At 45.8% G+C, this 19,206-nt stretch overlaps 1 protein-coding gene across 1 annotated transcript; it reads right to left on the bottom strand.

Annotated features, from left to right (window-relative positions):
• Nucleotides 1–1,836: 1,836 nt before the first annotated feature.
• On the bottom strand, nt 1,837–9,086 carry LOC119277122 (subtilisin-like protease SBT2.2). The gene is made up of 10 exons (XM_037558348.1): nt 8,589–9,086; nt 7,490–7,643; nt 6,778–7,175; nt 5,781–5,876; nt 5,627–5,699; nt 4,884–5,166; nt 4,466–4,797; nt 3,630–3,900; nt 2,798–3,079; nt 1,837–2,489 (listed from the first exon to the last, which is right to left on the bottom strand). Exons 1-10 carry the CDS (start codon nt 8,822–8,824, stop codon nt 2,086–2,088), a joined length of 2,529 nt encoding a protein of 842 aa, XP_037414245.1. The 5' UTR covers nt 8,825–9,086; the 3' UTR covers nt 1,837–2,085.
• Between the last annotated feature and the right edge of the window lie 10,120 nt (nt 9,087–19,206).

Genomic DNA, 19,206 nt, shown 5'->3' with positions numbered 1-19,206 from the left:
GATTAGTAGGTTTGGAAATGTGTTGGAATGTATTGAACTGCAAAAATGTCTTATATTTTGATACATAGGTGATATGGAGCAACATGCAATCCCTTTTTAGAGTTGAAGGGGCACAAAAGGAGTGAGCACAAGGTAAGAACAAGTAAGAAACTAGAAGGTAAATAGCAAGTGACTGGAGGCATATGATTTTTCCCAAAGTTCAAGTTGTTGGCGGGCTTTACATCTTCGTTGGAGAAGGTGAACACTTAACGCCGAAGTCACTTAGACTTCACCATCTTCTCCTTGAGCTAAGTTCACTACTAGCCTAATTACTAATAGCGGATCTTGAGGTGATCCGGTCCTGCAGAAATTTATGGATCCACCAGATGGAAGCTCTTAAATGACAACTAATTGTTTAGAAGACGCCAAATTCAAAGAGCAACGAGTAAGATCTCTAGGCTCAAAGATGCTCTTGATTGATGCTCAATCAAATCTCAATAACTTCTCTCTCTCTCTCTCTCTCTCTCTCTCTCTCTCTCTCTCTCTCTCTCTCTCTCTCTCTCTCTCTGAAGTGTGAACACAGCTGCTCTCTCCAATGTGTCTATGTCGAGACTAGAAAATTTGCGATACATATGGTCAATAACTCCTCTCCCTCTCTCCCCTCCCTCCCTCCCTCTCTCTCTCCCTCCCTCCCTCCTCTCTCTCTCTCTCTCTCTCTCTCTCTCTCGGAAGTGAGAACACAGTTGCTCTCTCCAATGTGTCTATGTCGAGACTAGCAAATTTGCGAATACATATGGTCATATTGAATCACCAAAATTTACAAGTTGATGTTTTAATATGAAGATGAAGATCATGTTTACTTTGAAGAAGAGAAAAACACAACACTCAAAGCAGATACAGATGAAAGACAATATGAGTTGCGCAAACAACCCATTTTCATTTTTGGATTACTTGTTGCTCCATGATTAATAGCCGTGTTTTTGTAACCTAAGTTTTGGAAGTTGGTAAAAAAAATTGTAAGTTTTTACACATTGAGCAAGGGTTATGAAACTTAGTAAAAAATGGTTATTAAATCTTGTAAATTATGGAAAAGATCAACAAATGTAGGCATTGAGTGGAAACTTACCTTTGTTAATGTTAATAAATAAATGATGACCATTTGTGGCATGTGCATAAAACGAATAACCACATGAGAAAAATAAGTTATGTTGGAGAAATACATTTTCTGCGAGTTTGGTAATTTTGTAAAACTATAATGTGTTTCTTTGCAAAGTTAGAAATAATGAGATGAGATGTTCCTATGTGAAAAAAAATACCAAAGCATTTTCGTAAAAGATAAGCAAAAGTTACAAGTGAACAAAACCGAAAACGTATTATTTTCTTGTTAATTTTGTAAAATTGTAATGTGAGTTTTGCTAAGCAGGAAACAATGAGATCAAATGTTGCTGTGTCAAAAAATAATACCAAAAGCATTGTCGTACTAGTAGATATACATAATTACAAGTGAACAAAAAAAATACCAAAGCTCAGTATTGCTCTCATCATCTACTAAGAGATGACCACCGTGACGACCCAAGTTGTCACAGGAGCGTTTCATCATCGCTCTGGATTTTTGTGGGGTGAGAGAGGCTCGAACTCTCGACCTCAGGATCACTCGCTTGCAGCTATGAGACCTACGCGCTAGCCGACTGCGCCCCCTTTGGTGACAATCTATCCAATACTAGATGAAGTGGACACATAGATATCCGACGATTCAACCCACAACGCTCAGGAACACAGTAGGAAGTCATCAGACAAGAAAAAACTTCTGATACCACAATGACAGCATACAGCGCAGGCAACGACCGATAAAAGACCTCTGCGAAAAGGATTTCTCATTCATCAAAAGGCGGACGGTCTGATACACATTATCTTTACAGTTATTGTTCACCTACCCACTCATCTACTTACATGGACGACATGCTCCAAAATGTACACCAAACAAAACAACTACGAATAAGTAAATCCTGGTCATTCTACCTCCAAAGCAGTCAGGTCACCGCTGCGTATACAACCTTGATCAGTCAGGACACCGTTTCAGCGTCAGCTTTCCAGTTATCAGGAACTCTACACAGCCTTGGACATGACCGTGAACGGAATAACCACCCGGTGACCTTTGTCCCCGTAGAACTCGACGTCCCCGAAGCTCACCGAAGAGTTGGTCATGGTGGCGTTCACGACGAAGGTCACGAGCTGCTTCTGCCCGCTGGCGATGAAGAACTGTGTCGGTGCCGCGGATGCCGCCACCCCGTAGGGGGCGTTGCAACTGAGCGTGTAGTTCTCGTCGCTCGCCACATTGGTGACCGTTCTAGTTACTGTTCTCGACTGGTTGAGCACGGCTATGGTGATCGACGGCAGGTTCAGGTCTGCTCCGGTCATGGTGGAGGCCCCGCAGCTGTTGCCGGTGTAGTTCGCCACTACTGGAGCAGAACCATTTATACCACACAGAAAGGAGAGGTAGTCATCATAACCTGTAGTTTGCAAGAAAAACAAAACAATTTGGAAGGAGTTAGTCACACAGTTATGTTTGTCTAGCGTGAAAGTACAATGAGAACCTAGAAGGTTAATGGGTTATTTGCACTAGGTATGCACCCATTGGCATTGTCATACTAACAATCTGATAAAATTGTTGCTTCGACATACATCGGCCTAACACCTGATGTCAATCAAAACCCAGTTGCTAGTCTCAAGGAATACACGACAGTTCGTCCTTGATGTGGCAAGCCCAAGCTAATCTTAGCAGTAACATAAACAAGAGATGAATGATTATTGAACTTACTGCAATCAAATATGAGCCCAGGGTCCAAAGCAGCAGTGGCATTGGCAAACCCATTCCCCATGTCAAAAGGTGTAGCTGGAGTTTGTGTGGAGTCCGGGTTGCTGTATGTTCGCTGCGACATGATTGGGTTCCCCTGCCTGTCACTGAGAGTTGTAGTAGTAGACAGTGCGGAACCTATAGCCGCCGGGCTAAAAGAAGGGAACTTCTGCTTGATTAGAGCAGCAAGGCCAGCAATGTGTGGTGCAGCCATACTTGTACCAGAGAGCATCGCAAAACTTTCACCTGAAGAGGACAATCAGACAACCATCATGACTTATTCATAACAATTAAAATCTGATGTTAGGTCAGATTATAACGCGAAGCCTCTTATTAACGGCTTAAATAACCAAACAGAACAATACAAATGTAACTGTACTTTTTGTGTATGGCAGTTATGCATGTCAGTCAAGGCATATAATGCTCCCAGCAATGGAAGGAGCAAAGAATCCAATAATTGCGTATTAATTTACAAAAGTACCATTCTCAGTCCTCATATGCTTCACTCAAAGTTCATAGCATGGCAACCATTAGTTTTTTCTCTACCAAATACTCCCTCCGTCCCAAAATAAGTGTCTCAATCTTAGTACAACTTTATACTAGAGCTAGTACAAAGTTGAGACAGTTATTTTGGGACGGAGGGAGTACATATTTGAAAAATGTAATACAATGAGGGAAAACATTTTTTTTTGGAAATACACACTTCTATTCTACTGGAATTCAATTTATATGTTTAATGCTCTTGAGTAAGTACACTTAAGTAGTAAATGGAATAGAAGGTAAACTGTCAAACTACCGGTAAATTCAGCAGAATCCAATCCACGCGAACTCCAAGCACCCCAAATGGAACTGCCAGGTGCTACCACATTTGGTTTCAAGATATCGGCATTGGCCAATGTATTATCCTCAGGGTCAGGCCCCCTAGCAGAATAAAACATCACTTTTGGTGCCGAACTACCATAATTTGGCTTCAGACCTCCTAGTATTTTCGCAACTGCACCGAAGTTGACAACTCTGTCTGACGTCCCATCTCGTACAAGCGAATTGTTGTAATAACTTAGGAATATCTGGCAATATTGAGTCACATATGTTAGCACCTTAGTTCGTCTTAAGAAATAGAATAACTTTCCCACATGAGTAATTCAATTGATCTACTATCAACTTGTACTATACTGCAGTCAACAACTAAACTTGAAGCCAAAAAAAGATAGACTAAAACCATGAGAACAGGGGGAAAACACTGTGGAGAAGAGAGACTGATTAATCAACACGCACATGACAGCCAGAGAAAATTAAGCTTAGCAACACCAGTAGCTGAAAGAAGCTTGGATTAAAATGAACACAAGTTCGAGAAACAGGATAAGTCTATTAAAATTTTGCAAGAGCTGAATAGGCACTTAAACCTTTTAACTTCCTGATGCATTTATAATGCCCAATAATTATGAAATAAGTATCACACTTCATACATTAAGGCTCAGTTTGTGGTTGCTGAAATGTGCTGCGCTAAACTTATTTATAGTCCGCTTCCGAAAAATAACCACGGAAGCAGCAAAAGGTATATCCATTGGAGTTGGGTTCAGCTGGAAAAGAGTAAGAGTGAGAATAATAAGGCTGAAGCATTGGCTGCCATACCTTAGAGTCATCAGGTGATGGTATTATAAGTCCAGGTATATCCATTGGAGTTGGGTTCAGCTGGAAACCAAGGACAAAAGGATCCAAGTAAAATATAACTCCTGCAGCACTGACATTCTTTGCTGTATCCAAAGCTTGCTTCACAGAAGAGAGGCCAAGCACAAATCTTATGGAATAGCTGCAGACCAGTATCTTCCCCCTTATCAGATCTTTATCTAGATGGCTTGGATCTTGACACTCTCCTAGGGACATTTCAATAGGAGTGGTGGTATAATTTTGCAGTGCATGAGGTGCAGCAATCAGATTGTACATGGAATCACCATCTGTTCCAGCTGTGTTTGCAGTTTAACAAACGTTAAAGGTCACTATTTGCAGTTGTGCACACAGCACATAATGAAATAACTTAATAGGAACTTACGAGCAAGGCCTACTCCTGAAATGGTCAAATTGTTGCCAAGTACAACATAATTGTTGTACTCCCTGTCATGGGCTGAAGCGCCTACAGTAAAAATCCATGGACTGTATGAAGACATGCTCTTAGGGGAAGGACCGGTATTTCCTGCAGCTTGCACAACAAATATGCCATCTTTCACAGCTGACATTAGTGCCATATCAATTGGATTAAAGAATGTAGCCAATCCAGGAGGCCTCCTATTAGGGGTAATGGATAAACTGATTATGTCAACGTTATCTTCAGCTGCCTGCAAATGTGATGCAAGGAGTTGTTGTCAACAACGCTGCAATATAGCATTCTTAATTGTTTAAAATGCTTCTACTGAGTTGGCAGATCTTTGCCAAGAATATCACGCCCAAAGTTTAATAATGCCACGGAAACTTGCAACATAAATATATGTCGAACACCTACTAGAATTTTAGTCAACGCATTAGTACAACTGGTCATCACAGAATTTGAACTTCCAGATGCAGATCTATTCAGTAAATTTGAATAGCTTATAATTTTTTACTGTAGTGTGCTCGTCTTGTTGTAGTACAATAATTGATCTCTTGGAATATCAAGCCCATTAGATAATTATTATTAGTTTCGTTCGAAAAGGAGGTAGAAATCATGCCTTTTCTTCATGCGGGATCGCGTTCTAAAGTGGGTCACTAGTTTTGTGCTTACACCAACAGAAAATAAGCAGCATGCAGAAAGATCGTTACCTGATCTATTGCAGCCACTACATCAGCAGCAAAACCACCAAAACCTTTGTACAGCGCTTTATAGACAGCGATGCTGAAAAATAAGTTTTTATTATATATTTGGAAATAAAGTAGATCATATCTATCTCCCTAAACCAAAAACTAGTAGACTTACTGTGCACGAGGAGCCATTCCACTTGCATTCCCAAAGTGATGCCCAGCCACAATAACAGGTATTCCATGATTACCAGCCGCGATTGATGCTGTGTGGCTGTATGCACAAATCTTAACTTCAGAAATAATAATCTCCGAAAGTGCCCTCTCAAATAATTTCCTTGCAGTAGTTTGTTATTCTTGTTAAGCAACTTTAGTTAGAAGTCAGATAAGGCCTACCCAAAGGTAGTTCAACTAGTCCATATGGAAAGCAATGCTTGAGTTCAAGTTGAAAGAAACAAACCATGGAAGAAAAACAGTAGTAAATAACAGCTTATCCCAGTATTTCTGCATAAATCATTTCTTTTCATCTTAATTGGGTCTATCTATTACTAGCATGATTTCAAGTTAAAACAAACAAAACAGCAGCAAATAACCATTTCTCCCGGTATTTCTGCATAAATCATTTCTTACAACATAATTTTATCCATTTATTACTAGCATGACTTATACCTTTTTCTTGGAAAAGGAGGATCGCCCCCGGCCTCTGCATCAGACTGATGCATAGAGCCATATTATTAAACGAAATATCCAAAAGGTCTGCGTTGTAGTAAAAGCTCAATCGAAGCTTAAAAGTAAAAGAAAATAAAAGTTGCCACAACCGGCGAAAACAGGACGAGATGACTAAACACCTAGCATGACTTATACCTGAGCATTTACATAACAGAACCAGGCCAGGTTCATCGCCAACTAGAAAAGTAAAAAGAAGACTAGGCTAGGTTCATGAAGTGTTTAGTATTTAAATGAAACTTCTGAATACAATTAAAAGAATTGGGTAGTCAAACAACATAGAATTACTGAGGATTACTGGAGGAAACAAGAAACAACTGTGGAACAAAAGAGCTGCATGTCTGCCTGGTGCCTGCACAGCCAGACGCGGTAGTAGGGACTAGAGAGCACTCATTTTCTTCGTTTACTAGTAATTGAGATAGCCTGATAGGTAAATCAGAAATACTTACGTCCCATGACCATCACTATCAGATGGTGAAGCAAGATCTTGAGAGGCATTGAAGACTCCTCGGGTTATTGCAGATGCAGCAAAATGTCGAGCTCCAACAAGCTTTCTGTTGCAGGACCCTGATGGAAAATCACTTGTAACCTCACAATTACCAGAGTAGTGAGCAGGAACTGGATAATTATCAGCTGTCAAGTCATCTGCAAAGCTAGGGTGATTTGGGTCGATTCCTGTATCAATGAGGCCCACAACAACACCCTGGCCAGCACATTGTGGACCACCATTTTGCACCCATGCACCTTCTGGCAGGCCAAGGAATTCGGGGGTATAAGTTGTTGCCGTCCTAACAGAGAAATCCAACATTATGTTTGCCACTTCTTTTCTCCTATTTAGCTTCTCTACCTTTTAATGGAAGCAGAAAACAAGTTAAAACGTGTATAAGAAATAAGTCGATCTGAACAATCTCCTACAGGTTCCAGAAATCAATAAGAAAAAAAGAAGGATAACAGCTAACAAGGTGCAAAAATATATATATATAGTTCATAGTTCCATGGATTTGCCTACTTTAACATATTGGCAGGATATAAAGTTTGCAAAACATTTCATGCGATTTTCTTTGACAAGCGATAGGCAGAAGTGCTCAATAGTGTGACACTACAAACTAATCTCATCATAGTGCAGAAATAGCAGAAGGAACAAACAAAAAAATTAGATACCTGCTGAGGAGTGAGGACGACAGCAAAACCATTGATCAGGTAGTGGTAACTGTACAATTTTATATAGTGCTCTCCTCTTAGTGTCTTCTTCAGGAGAGAATTTTGAAGGCGCACTAGGAGTGAGCCATAATTCACAGATTCGGGCGAAGGATGCCTGCATTACCATGGTTAATATTAGTACGAGAAGAAATCAATCACATTCATGTCATTCCATGCAAAATAACTGTTGGATCTTCTCAGACAAAAAATTAAATCAATAATTAATCGTCAGAAAATATACTATCTAGTGGTGACATCAGTCCCTCCGTACAACTCTTGAATTAAGAACTCTCACAATAACAGGGTCTACTCGATGTGAATTAGGTGTAAATGGAACTTTAGCAAATACTCCCTCCCTTCCATAATTCTTGTCGTGGTTTTAGTTCAAAACAAACAGGATATTCAATTATCTCTTAAATTTTTAGATTGTGTGGGTACTTTAAGTTGTTGTTAATAAATGTAATGGCTAGTAAATAAGTACATGCAGTATGTAGTATGTTAAGATGACTGCACTAGCCAATTGTCAAAAAAAGGTGCATGGTTTCCCAAGAAAAAAGGATTTCCAGTTGTCTATATATATCTTGGAGTAAAGCCTAAAGGTGACTTGGGTTAATGACTGATAAAGAAGCTGCAATTTCTACCTTACAGAAATAAGTGCACCTAATCAAATATATCGTTGACACTAATCAGTTCATATCTTGCAAATGAGGGTCACAAAGCCTAGTAGTAAAAATAATGAATTTCTTTTTTTTTTGCGGGAGTAAAAATAATGAATTTCAACTAGTACCAATTACAATGTAAACAGAGTATCGACCGATTGAGAAGTAGTATGGCTGCAGTGACATCCCAATCATCTAAATTTGCCCAAAATAGCCCGCAAACATTTAAGTGTAATTTTCTCCTTACCACCACAGAAGTGGTAAAACCTCAAAGTGGTGAATCGATTTTTCTAAGAGTAAACTGAGGAATCAAAGGGGCGCAAATTGCAAAGAAGGAGGGGAGATTGACACTATATAGACGCACAAGAATTGAGGAATTTTTCGCTAAGAGTGACGCCCACCTCGGCTTCCTAAGAATGCTGGTGGCCGGGTTATCCCCTGCGCCGCCGCCGCCGGCGGCGGCAACGCTTTTTCTCTCCAGGTCGAGGCGCTTGTGGGACACCGCCGCCTGCTTCATGGTAACAATGTACACCGCGGCGCCGTCCCCGGAGCCGCGGGCGCCGCCCAGCAGCGCGACCGCAAGAAGCACCGCCCACAGGAGGGGAATAGCCCACCGCTCCCTCCGCAGCACCCCCATTGCCACAGAGCGCGCCTCACCGCCCCGAAGCTCCGAAGGGGGGCAAGAATCCCCAGGGAAGACTAGCTGCGCCCTTGGTCCATGGCCGGAAGCACAGGACGACTGAACCTGCAGTTGGGCGAGGTGGAGCAGCTGCTGGCGTTGCACGCGGCGGAATAATGGCGAGGTCGAGGGAGGTGTGCGCTTTTAAGCCGTGCCCGAGTCAAGCGTGGGAAGGGGAGGGGAGGGGAGGGGAGCAGGCAATAAAGAAGTGACCACTGCAGCAGGAGCAGGAGGGAGCGGCAAAGCCCTCGCCTGCTGCCGCTTTGGCGTGGGCGCCTCCACCTTGTTGGTCTTTTGTTGCTGTGCGCCTGTGCGCCTGTGCCTTCTGCTCCTGGTCCTCGTCCTGGGTGGTGTATTGTATGTATGCTTGTGTGAACGGCTTGAGGTGGTGGCCACGGCGAAGCAAAATATCAGATGATATTAACCCTTAGAGCATCTTCAATAGCCGTTCAACGCGCGGGCGCGTTAAAAATTAGTTTGTTGCGTGTCCATTGTCTAGTTTGGTGCGACGGGCAGCGCTGGCTCCAGCAGCTGCGGTAAAATGCAGCGCGCGCGTAGCACCAGCAGCGCGCAAAAATGCAGCACGCGCGAGCAGCCGGCGCATGCCATATGTTGCATTATGGAACAAAATGAATTTCAAACATCACAAAACAAAGACATGGCATATAATTTAAATCACACAAACAAGTTGGTGATTAAAAGTTCATGCCCACAAGTTCAAATTCATACCCACAACGTCATCCAACCAAGTTCAGAATGCAAACCAAATTCATGACACGAACGAAAGACACAACAATCAAGCCTCGTCCTCGTCTTCATCCTCATCTTCCTCCGATTCATCCGACTCCTCCGAAGACGATTCTTCCTCCTCCTCTTCATTGTCGTGCGTCGTATCCTCATCACGTGAAGCTCGGAAGGTGTTGGCAAGATCTTCAACGGCATCTTCATGCGAAAGTGTGTAAGGCACACCGAAAGACATTCCGTCTATGGCGCCCGGAGGTGCATCCATGCCTCCCATGGGAGACGCAAAACTCATGCCTTCCATGTTGGCCATGCCGCCCGGAGGTACTCTGAAGCCACCCATGCCTCCCATTGTCTCCATGGTAGCTCCAAAGCCGCCCATGGTAGCTCCGAAGCCACCCATGCCCCCCATGCCGCCAAGGCCACCGCCACCCATGGCGCGAATTATGGCTCTTGGACACATCTATCTTCAATGAGGCGCAAAAGAAGAACATGTGCTTATCCCAATCCAATAATCTAGATCGCTCCTCCATGCCCACCTTCCTCTCCTCCAATGCCACCTTCCTCTCGTCGGCCGCCACTCTTCTCTCTTCGGATGCCAACCTCCTCTCCTCGGCCGCGGCATCTTGGTTCTTTTCCATCTTCCTCACCTTGTTGGCTTCTTTTCTTGCCTTCACAATAGCCTCCATAGCATTTTTGAGCTCATCATCTCCTTTCCTCTTTTTTTCTTTTGCGTCTTTCTTGGTCTCATCCGGTTGTTTTGGCTTCGAGTATGAAACCGAGTTTGGTGTGGGGCTTCTTTTATCGTCATCACTTGATGCCTCCTCCTCATCATCATCCAAATAAATTGTTCACTTGCATTTGTTGCTCAAATCCAAATCATCCATATCATCACGCTTCTTCCATTTCTCATCATCCTTCAATGCTTCATAGCAATGAGGCAAGGTAAATGGCCTTCCTTTTTTGATCTTCCCCTTCTTGGTCCTCTTCTCCTCTCCTTTGAACAAACTTTGTGCAATATTTAACTACACGAAAACAAAATAAGTTAGCACTACAAACACCAACAACAAGCATGATGAACATGGATGAAATGGAACTTACCCTATCTTCATCATTAGGCCACTTGGGTTCAAATTGTCAACCGCCTTTTGTGCGGCCGCCCACTTTTGACAATCCTTGTTGATTGTCGACCACCGGGAGCGAAGAGATCAATCGGAGCGGTCAATTCCACTTTTGTTATGTAGATCAAAGTGCTCCTTCATCCGGAGCCAATATGCATCTCTATTTTGATCCCTTCTAACGGATGGATCCCTCGACACTTGCAACCGAGTTTTGCATAGCAAGACGTCTTCGTCGTTGGTGTAGTTGCCTCCTCTTCCTTTCGATGCGTCGACAATGCCCTCACCATCCTCATCCACCTCGAACTCATGGTTTTCGAAATGCATGTCATTGGTTTGAGTACAATGCGAATTGTTGGAGCCAACACCCATAGTTGACATGTATGCCTCATCGTTGACACTACAAAGTCACGGCGTGCCTCGCCAGCGCCAAGTCACGGCGTGCCTCACCCCCCTGTATCCATCGTCCAAATCAATCGGACGGCTAGCTCCGTTTCACAGCCAAACGACACACACACGCAGGGAATAGACTGAAAGAGAGACATCTTCACGAGCTCTGTTTGGGGGAGCGGGGGAAATTGCGCTGGACAGCTTCGCGGGCTCTCCCGCCGCCGCCGCCGTGGGTATCGAGCACTGCTCTCCCGTCGCCGCCGCCGCCGTGGGAAAGGGAGTGGACCGAGCTCCAGCGACGGCCACCGAAGACAACACCATCGGCAGCTTCCTCCGCCGCCACTCCGGGCTCCTCCGCCTCGCCACCTCCGACGGGCTCCGACCGCCCCATGCGTCAACTCCCTCCGCTCCCCCCGACCCCTCCTAGAATCCCCTCCTTCTAGCCGTTGTGCCCCCTCCGTCTGTGCTGCTGGTAGCCGCTGACATGGTGGCAGATTTGGTCCTGCAGCAGTGGCCATCAAGCTCCAGGCCGACTCCAGCATGTAGCTTTCTTTGCAATAGCTGAATTTTGTGATGTGTTCTGTGCAAATGAGTGATGCACTGATGTGTACTTTCCTACTTGACAGAATTATTACTAATTGGGGTGATGTGCTGTGCAATTTGACAAGATTTGAGTGTTGTGCATTTGCAATTGTTGTGCAATGGGCGAAATTGACAAGGGAATACCTCAAGTTGGTATGAGGTTCAGAAATGCAGATGAAGCTTGGGTGTTTTGGGTTGCATATGGTGGCCGTGTTGGGTTTGATGTGAGGAAGAGAAACAAGCATGTAAGTAAGATGGATGGTCAAGTGACTTCATGCACATTTGTTTGCTCAAATGAGGGTATACGAAAGAAAGGGATAACAATGGATCATGAGCCAAAACGTGTTCGAGCTGAAACAAGGACAAATTGCAAAGCTCGCATGATTATATCATTGGACCGAGTGCAAAGAAATTAGGAAGTCACATATATTGTGTTGGAACGCAATCATTGCCTTCAATTGCCACAAACATGTCACTTGATGGCATCACAAAGGAAGATTTCCGAACTACAAGCTTTTGAAATAGAAGCTGCCGAGGATTCAGGAATAATGCCCCAAGCTGCACATGAGTTTGCTTGTCGCCAAGTTGGTGGACCATTTAACCTGGGCTACACTTGTCGTGATCAAAAGAATTATTTGCGAACCAAGCGGCAAAGAGAGTTGGCTTACGGTCAGGCTGGTAGTATGTTGAAGTATTTTCATGACAAAATGATCGAGAACCCATCTTTCCAATATGCTTTGCAGCTGGATTGTGAGGAAGATATAGCCAACATTTTTTGGGTTGATGCTAAAATGCTTCTTGACTATGCACACTTTGGTGAGGTTGTCACATTTGATACACCTTTTGGCACAAACAAAGAATATAGGCCACTTGGTGTTTTTCTTGGGCTCAATCAGTTTAGAGAAACCACCATTCTTGGCGCGGCATTGCTATTTGATGAAACATTTGAGTCATTTAAATGGCTTTTTGAGACTTTTCTAGCTGCACATAATGGGAGCCAACCTAGAACTATTTATACTGATCAAGATGCGGCCATGGGGAAAGCTATAGATAATGTCTTCACAGAATCATATCATGGATTGTGCACCTTTCATATAATGCAGAATGCTATTAAACATTTATGTCCATTGAAGGGTGAAGAGAAAGATGAAGGAGGGAAAGAGAAAGATGGAGAGGACGGTGATCATGAAGATGAAGAAGAAGAGGAAGAGTCTCATATTATCACAGATTTTAGTGAATGCATGTATGGCTATGAGGACAAAGTAGAATTTCAAGAAGCATTTGACAATATGAGAAATAAAGTGCACAAGCAAACTTGGTTAGATAGTATCTACAAGTTGAAAGAAAAGTGGGCTGAATGTTATATGAGAGATGTGTTCAGTTTGGGAGTGAGAAGTACACAACTTAGTGAGAGCTTCAACAATTCATTGAAAAACCATCTGAAATCAGATTTTCATATTGTTCGGTTCTTGATGCATTTTGAGAGGACAGTGGAGGTAAAAAGAACAAAGGAATTGCAATCTGAATTTGAACAAAGGAAGAAGTTGCCAAGAATCAAGATGCACACACCTATGTTGGTGCTAGCAAGCAAAGAATACACTCCAATTATCTTTGAATCTTTTCAAGGTGAATATGAAAGATCCATGGCTGCATGCACTAGAGTCTTGGATGGAAATAATAAATTTGGGGTTGCCATTGGGAGTTTGCATGGTGATTTACATTTTGAGGAGGAGCGCATAGTGATTGGTGATCCTTTGACCAAAACCGCTTCATGTAGTTGTGGAATGTTCAATAGGACAGGAATATTGTGTGGACATGGTCTCAAAGTTCTTGACTTGATGAATATAAAGACATTACCAACACATTATGTATTAAAGAGATGGACTAGAGAAGCACGCAATGGAAGCATACAAGATAGACAAGGAAGGAATGTGGTAGAGAATCCAAAGTTTGAAGCCCAACTTTGGTACAAGGGTGTGTCTCACAAGTTTCACACTATGGCACATAAAGTAGCCAACTCTCTAGAGTGTCGTTTGATATTAGAAAATGCACTTGATTGCGTTGGTCCACAACTAGATGAGAAACTTAATGCAACTATGAATGCTATGAAAAAGCCATGCAATGACCAAGAAAATGTTGACCCAAATGTGCAACTAACTAGTGAGTTTCTTAGTGCCGCAAAGCTCAAGAAAAAAGAGGTTGCGTCAAAAAAATTGAGGAGAAAGAAAGGCTGGCTTGATAAGTTACTCAAGGGGAAGCGCAAGCCACCTAAAGTTGCCTCGTCAAAAAAAGGGAGCAAAGGTATGTTTCAAACTATACATGATATATTGTTGCCACTCGTTGCTAAACTAAATACTGAAAACTTTCATGGCAGCAGCAAAAGAAAAATGATGGTGGACAGCCTCAAGTGAGAGTGGAGAAGGATGATGGTGGACAGCCTCAAGTGAGAGTGGAGAAGGATGATGGCGATAAAAGAGCAAATGTGGAGCTTCAAGAGAACAACACGGTTGTCAGTTACACGCAGCTCTTGATGACTCCCCTTGATGGTGTTTATGATGAAAATCTGTTCTAACGCGTACAAGCTTGTTAGATAGTATTTAGGACATTTTGACTAGTATTTTGGACAAAGATGACTATAGTATTTTGGATTTTGGGCTGACTATAGTCTTTCGTGGCCTAAGTGTACAAGTAGACTGGCCTAATTTATCTACTTGAAGAATTATGTAAGAACAGATTTTGTTGGTGCCGAATTTGAGTTACAAATGCTACAAAGTTTGTATATTGTTCAATTCATTTTGAGTTTACTTTTTAATTCATTGTATAATGTATGCCTCAGGTTCAACTCTTCTTTTTTCAGTTCCTTTTCCAGTACTGAAGTCTTTGTATCGAACACTTTTCTGCTGCAGGCTTGCTACACTGAATTTGTTCTCTGTCTGTAGTTAAATGAATTTGTTTTCTGAATCTGTCTGTAGTTGAATCCTACAAAGTCTGTATATCGTTCTCTGTCTGTAGTATCAAACAGTTCTCTGTTTGTAGCTACACTGAATCTGCTGCAGGCCGATTCCTCCCGTGGACGCCGCCGGAGTTCAACCTGGAGGACGAGTCCCCTAGAGGAGCAGCCGGAGCGCCTCATCCCCCTTTCCCGCAGCGCGCTGAGGAGCTCCCTACCTTTCCCGTTGAGGTGGTTGTCGGAGCTGAGGTGGGGCGCCGTCGCAGTGGGGACGAGGACCTCGTCGGAGCGGCGCGAGGCGGGGAGGTGAAGGCGTGGGGACGGAGGGGATTGCCGGCGTCATTTATCCGGTGGCCGCCGCCGGAGCTCCCATGGCTCCCTTCCCCACGGCGGCGACAGCGGCAGAGATCTACTCGGAGCCGAGTTCCCGCCCGCGAAGATGGAGCTGATTTTGCCTCGCGCGTTGTTAGTACTAATCTTGATGCATGTAGTTAGTTGGCATAGTGGCCGGTGCGGTGTGCGTGCATGCAGCAGGCTAGGAAAATTTGAGTTAGTCTGCAGTTTGTTAGTGCATGCAGCAGGGGTCGTTGGAGGCAGTTGCGTCGTGCGTATAGGAGTGCGTCGTCCGCGCGGCCGGAACATATGGATCAAGCTGCATGTGTAGATGCATGTGAAGTTTGTTGTGTACGTGCGCGTATCGGTTGGAGGAGTTGCGTGGATGCTGCGTCACTGTATGGCTACAAAAGGCCTTGTAATCGCTGATGTAACCGGGGCGAGCTGAAAAGGAAAAAGGGCGTTGAAGCGCCGGGGCGTTGGTCGTCGGAAAAAAGTGCTTCGTCTACCTCTAGTCCGGCGTGAGAGAGAGCTAGTCTAGGGCGGCAACAACATTTGGTATCAGAGCCACAAGGTTCAAGAGGCGGCCGTGGCGCGCGGTGGCGTCCGCGGCGAGCGTGGCGTGCGCGGCCGACATGGAGGCATCGGCTGCGGCGCGTGGCGAGCGTGTGGCGACAGCAACGCGCGGCGAGTCCACGGCTGTGCGGTGTGATGTCATGCGCGCGAAGGGCACGGCGGTCGTGGAGACGTGGAGGTCACGAAGGACCTGCGTGTTGGCGCAGAGGTCGCGACGGCTCGGCGCGATAACCGTGAAGGCGTGTGGCGCGGAGACGCGGCGTGGCGGCACACGGGACTGCGAGCGGCAGTGAGCGGCAGTTTGTACCGGAGACACAGCGGAGGCGTACATGGCGACGAGGTGACAACGACGAGACATGGCCCCTGTCGGCAGGCCGTGCGACGTGGCCATGACTTAGGGGGGTGAGTGTTGGCCGGAATAAGCCGCGGCGCCTGTGTCGGACGCGTGTATGGGCGCGCGCCGGGCGTGTCATGCGCGGCGAGACCGCGGTGTAGGCGTGTGTGATCGGACTCGTCGGGCGCGATGGATATGTGCGGGATGTGCGGGACGCATTGGTGCAGTCGGGCTCGTCGGGCGCGTCAGGTGCACGGGACGTGCGGGACGCACTGATGCGGTCGGGCTCGTTGGGCGCGTCGGGTGCGCGCGTTACGGGCGCGGCGCAGAGGGACGCCGGACGTGTGTCGCCGGCGGACAAGGAGCTCGGCGTATGTCGCCGGGATCGTGACAGAGCACGGTACGATCGGCGTCGGTGCGCCAGGTCGGGTCCGCGGGCTGGGTCACGATTGTGGCGGCGACATCGACGACGGGAGCTGCAACAACTCCGGAGACGGCAAGTCAAGATTAGGAGGGAAAATGTTAGTACTAATCTTGATGCATGTAGTTAGTTGGCTTAGTGGCCGGTGCGGTGTGCGTGCATGCAGCAGGCTAGGCAAATTTGAGTTAGTGTGCAGTTTGTTAGTGCATGCAGCAGGGGTCGTTGGAGGCAGCCGCGTCGTGCGTATAGGAGTGCGTCGTCCGCGCGGTCGGAACGTACGGATCAAGCTGCATGTGTAGATGCATGTGAAGTTTGTTGTGTACGTGCGCGTATAGGCTGGAGGAGTTGCGTGGACGCTGCATCGCTGTATGGCTACAAAAGGCCTTGTAGTCGTTGATGTAACCAGGGCGAGCTGAAAAGGAAAAAGGGCATTGAAGCGCCGGGGCGTTGGTCGCCGGAAAAAAGTGCTTCGTCTACCTCTAGTCCTGCGTGAGAGAGAGCTAGTCTAGGGCGGCAACAACACGCGTGAGGAGGACGGCGACGAGTCGACGACCAGGTTGTCTCCGTGTTGACTGATTCTGACTGTCAGATGCAGATGGAGGGTGGATTTGAAGCCTCAAGGCAATGCGTGCCTTGCCTGAGGCGAGGCACTGGATCTCAGTCCGAAGGGGAAGGGAGGGGAGCAGGCAATAAAGAAGTGACCACTGCAGCAGGAGCAAGAGGGAGCGGCAAAGCCCTCGCCTGCTGCCGCTTTGGCATGGGCGCCTCCACCTTGTTGGTCTTTTGTTGATGTGCGCCTGTGTGCCTGTGCCTCCTGCTCCTGGTCCTCGTCCTGGGTGGTGTATTGTATGTATGCTTGTGTGAACAGCTTGAGGTGGTGGCCACGGTGAAGCAAAATATCAGATGATATTAACCCTTAGAGCATCTCCAACAGCCGTCCAACACGCGGTGCGTTAAAAACCAGTTTGTAGCGCGCCCATCGTCTGGTTTGGCGCGACGGGCAGCGCTGGCTCCAGCAGCTGCGGTAAAATGCAGTATGCGCGTAGCTCCAGCAGCGCGCAAAAATGCAGCACGCGCGAGCAGCCGGCGCATGCCATATGTTGCATTATGGACACAAAATGAATTTCAAACATCACAAAACAAAGACATGACATATAATTTAAATCACACAAACAAGTTGATGATTAAAAGTTCATGCCCACAAGTTTAAATTCATGCCCACAACATCATCCAACCAAGTTCAGAATGCAAACCAAATTCATGACACAAACGAAAGACACAACAATCAAGCCTCGTCCTCGTCTTCATCCTCATCTTCCTCCGATTCACCCGACTCCTCCGAAGACGATTCTTCCTCCTCCTCTTCATTGTCGGTCGTCGTATCCTCATCACGTGAATCTCGGAAGGTGTTGGCAAGATCTTCAACGGCATCTTCATGCTAAGGTGTGTGAGGCACACCGAAAGACATTCCGTCTATGGCGCCCGGAGGTGCACCCATGCCTCCCATGGGAGACGCAAAACTCATGCCTCCCATGCTGGCCATGCCGCCCAGAGGTACTCCGAAGCCACCCATGCCTCCCATTGTCTCCATGGTAGCTCCAAAGCCGCCCGTGGTAGCTCCGAAGCCACCCAAGCCTCCCATGCCGCCAAGGCCACCGCCACCCATGGCGCGAATCATGGCTCTTGGACACATCTATCTTCAATGAGGCGCAAAAGAAGAACATGTGCTTATCCCAATCCAACAATCTAGATCGCTCCTCCATGCCCACCTTCCTCTCCTCCAATGCCACCTTCCTCTCGTCGGCCGCCACTCTTCTCTCTTCGGATGCCAACCTTCTCTCCTCGGCCGCGGCATCTTGGTTCTTTTCCATCTTCCTCACCTCGTTGGCTTCTTTTCTTGCCTTCACAATAGCCTCCATAGCATTTTTGAGCTCATCATCTCCTTTCCTCTTTTTTTCTTTTGCGTCTTTCTTGGTCTCATCCGGTTGTTTTGGCTTCGAGTATGAAACCGAGTTTGGTGTGGGGCTTCTTTTGTCATCATCACTTGATGCCTCCTCCTCCTCATCATCCAAATAAATTGTTCGCTTGCGTTTGTTGCTCAAATCCAAATCATCCATATCATCACGCTTCTTCCATTTCTCATCATCCTTCAATGCTTCATAGCAATGAGGCAAGGTAAATGGCCTTCCTTTCTTGATCTTCCCCTTTGGTCCTCTTCTCCTCTCCTTTGAACAAATTTTGTGCAATATTTAACTACATGAAAACAAAATAAGTTAGCACTACAAACTCCAACAACAAGCATGATGAACATGGATGAAATGGCACTTACCCTATCTTCCTCATTAGGCCACTTGGGTTCAAATTATCAACCGCCTTTTGTGCGGCCGCCCACTTTTGACAATCCTTGTTGATTGTCGACCACCGGGAGCGAAGAGATCGATCGGAGCGGTCAATTCCACTTTTTTATGTAGATCAAAGTGCTCCTTCATCTGGAGCCAATATGCATCTCTATTTTGATCCCCTCTAACGGATGGATCCCTCGACACTTGCAACCAAGTTTGTCATAGCAAGACATCTTCGTCATTGGTCTAGTTGCCTCCTCTTCCTTTCGATGCGTCGACAATGCCCTCACCATCCTCGTCCACCTCGAACTCATGGTTTTCGAAATGCATGTCATTGGTTTGAGTACAATGCGAATTGTTGGAGCCAACACCCATAGTTGACATGTATGCCTCATCGTTGACACTACAAAGTCACGGCGTGCCTCGCCAGCGCCAAGTCACGGCATGCCTCGCCCCCCTGTATCCATCGTCCAAATCAATCAGACGGCTAGCTCCGTTTCACAGCCAAACGACACACACATGCAGGGAATAGACTAATAGAGAGACATCTTCA

The sequence above is a fragment of the Triticum dicoccoides genome, chromosome 3B, assembly GCF_002162155.2.
Source record: "Triticum dicoccoides isolate Atlit2015 ecotype Zavitan chromosome 3B, WEW_v2.0, whole genome shotgun sequence".
NCBI lineage: Eukaryota > Viridiplantae > Streptophyta > Magnoliopsida > Poales > Poaceae > Triticum > Triticum dicoccoides.
The sequence above is the reverse complement of the archived record's forward strand: the minus strand, read 5'-3'. Positions and strand labels throughout refer to the sequence as shown.

What these genes read in the sequence shown, in the direction of transcription:
- LOC119277122 (XM_037558348.1), bottom strand. Translation starts at nt 8,824, where the DNA reads ATGGGGGTGCTGCGGAGGGAGCGGTGGGCTATTCCCCTCCTGTGGGCG. An exon ending in GATAGTGATGGTCATGGGAC is followed by an intron (nt 5,877 to 6,777) that starts GTAAGTATTTCT and finishes TTGTGCATACAG; the next exon opens with CCACACAGCATCAATCGCGG. An exon ending in TGGGCTCATATTTGATTGCA is followed by an intron (nt 2,490 to 2,797) that starts GTAAGTTCAATA and finishes TGCAAACTACAG; the next exon opens with GTTATGATGACTACCTCTCC.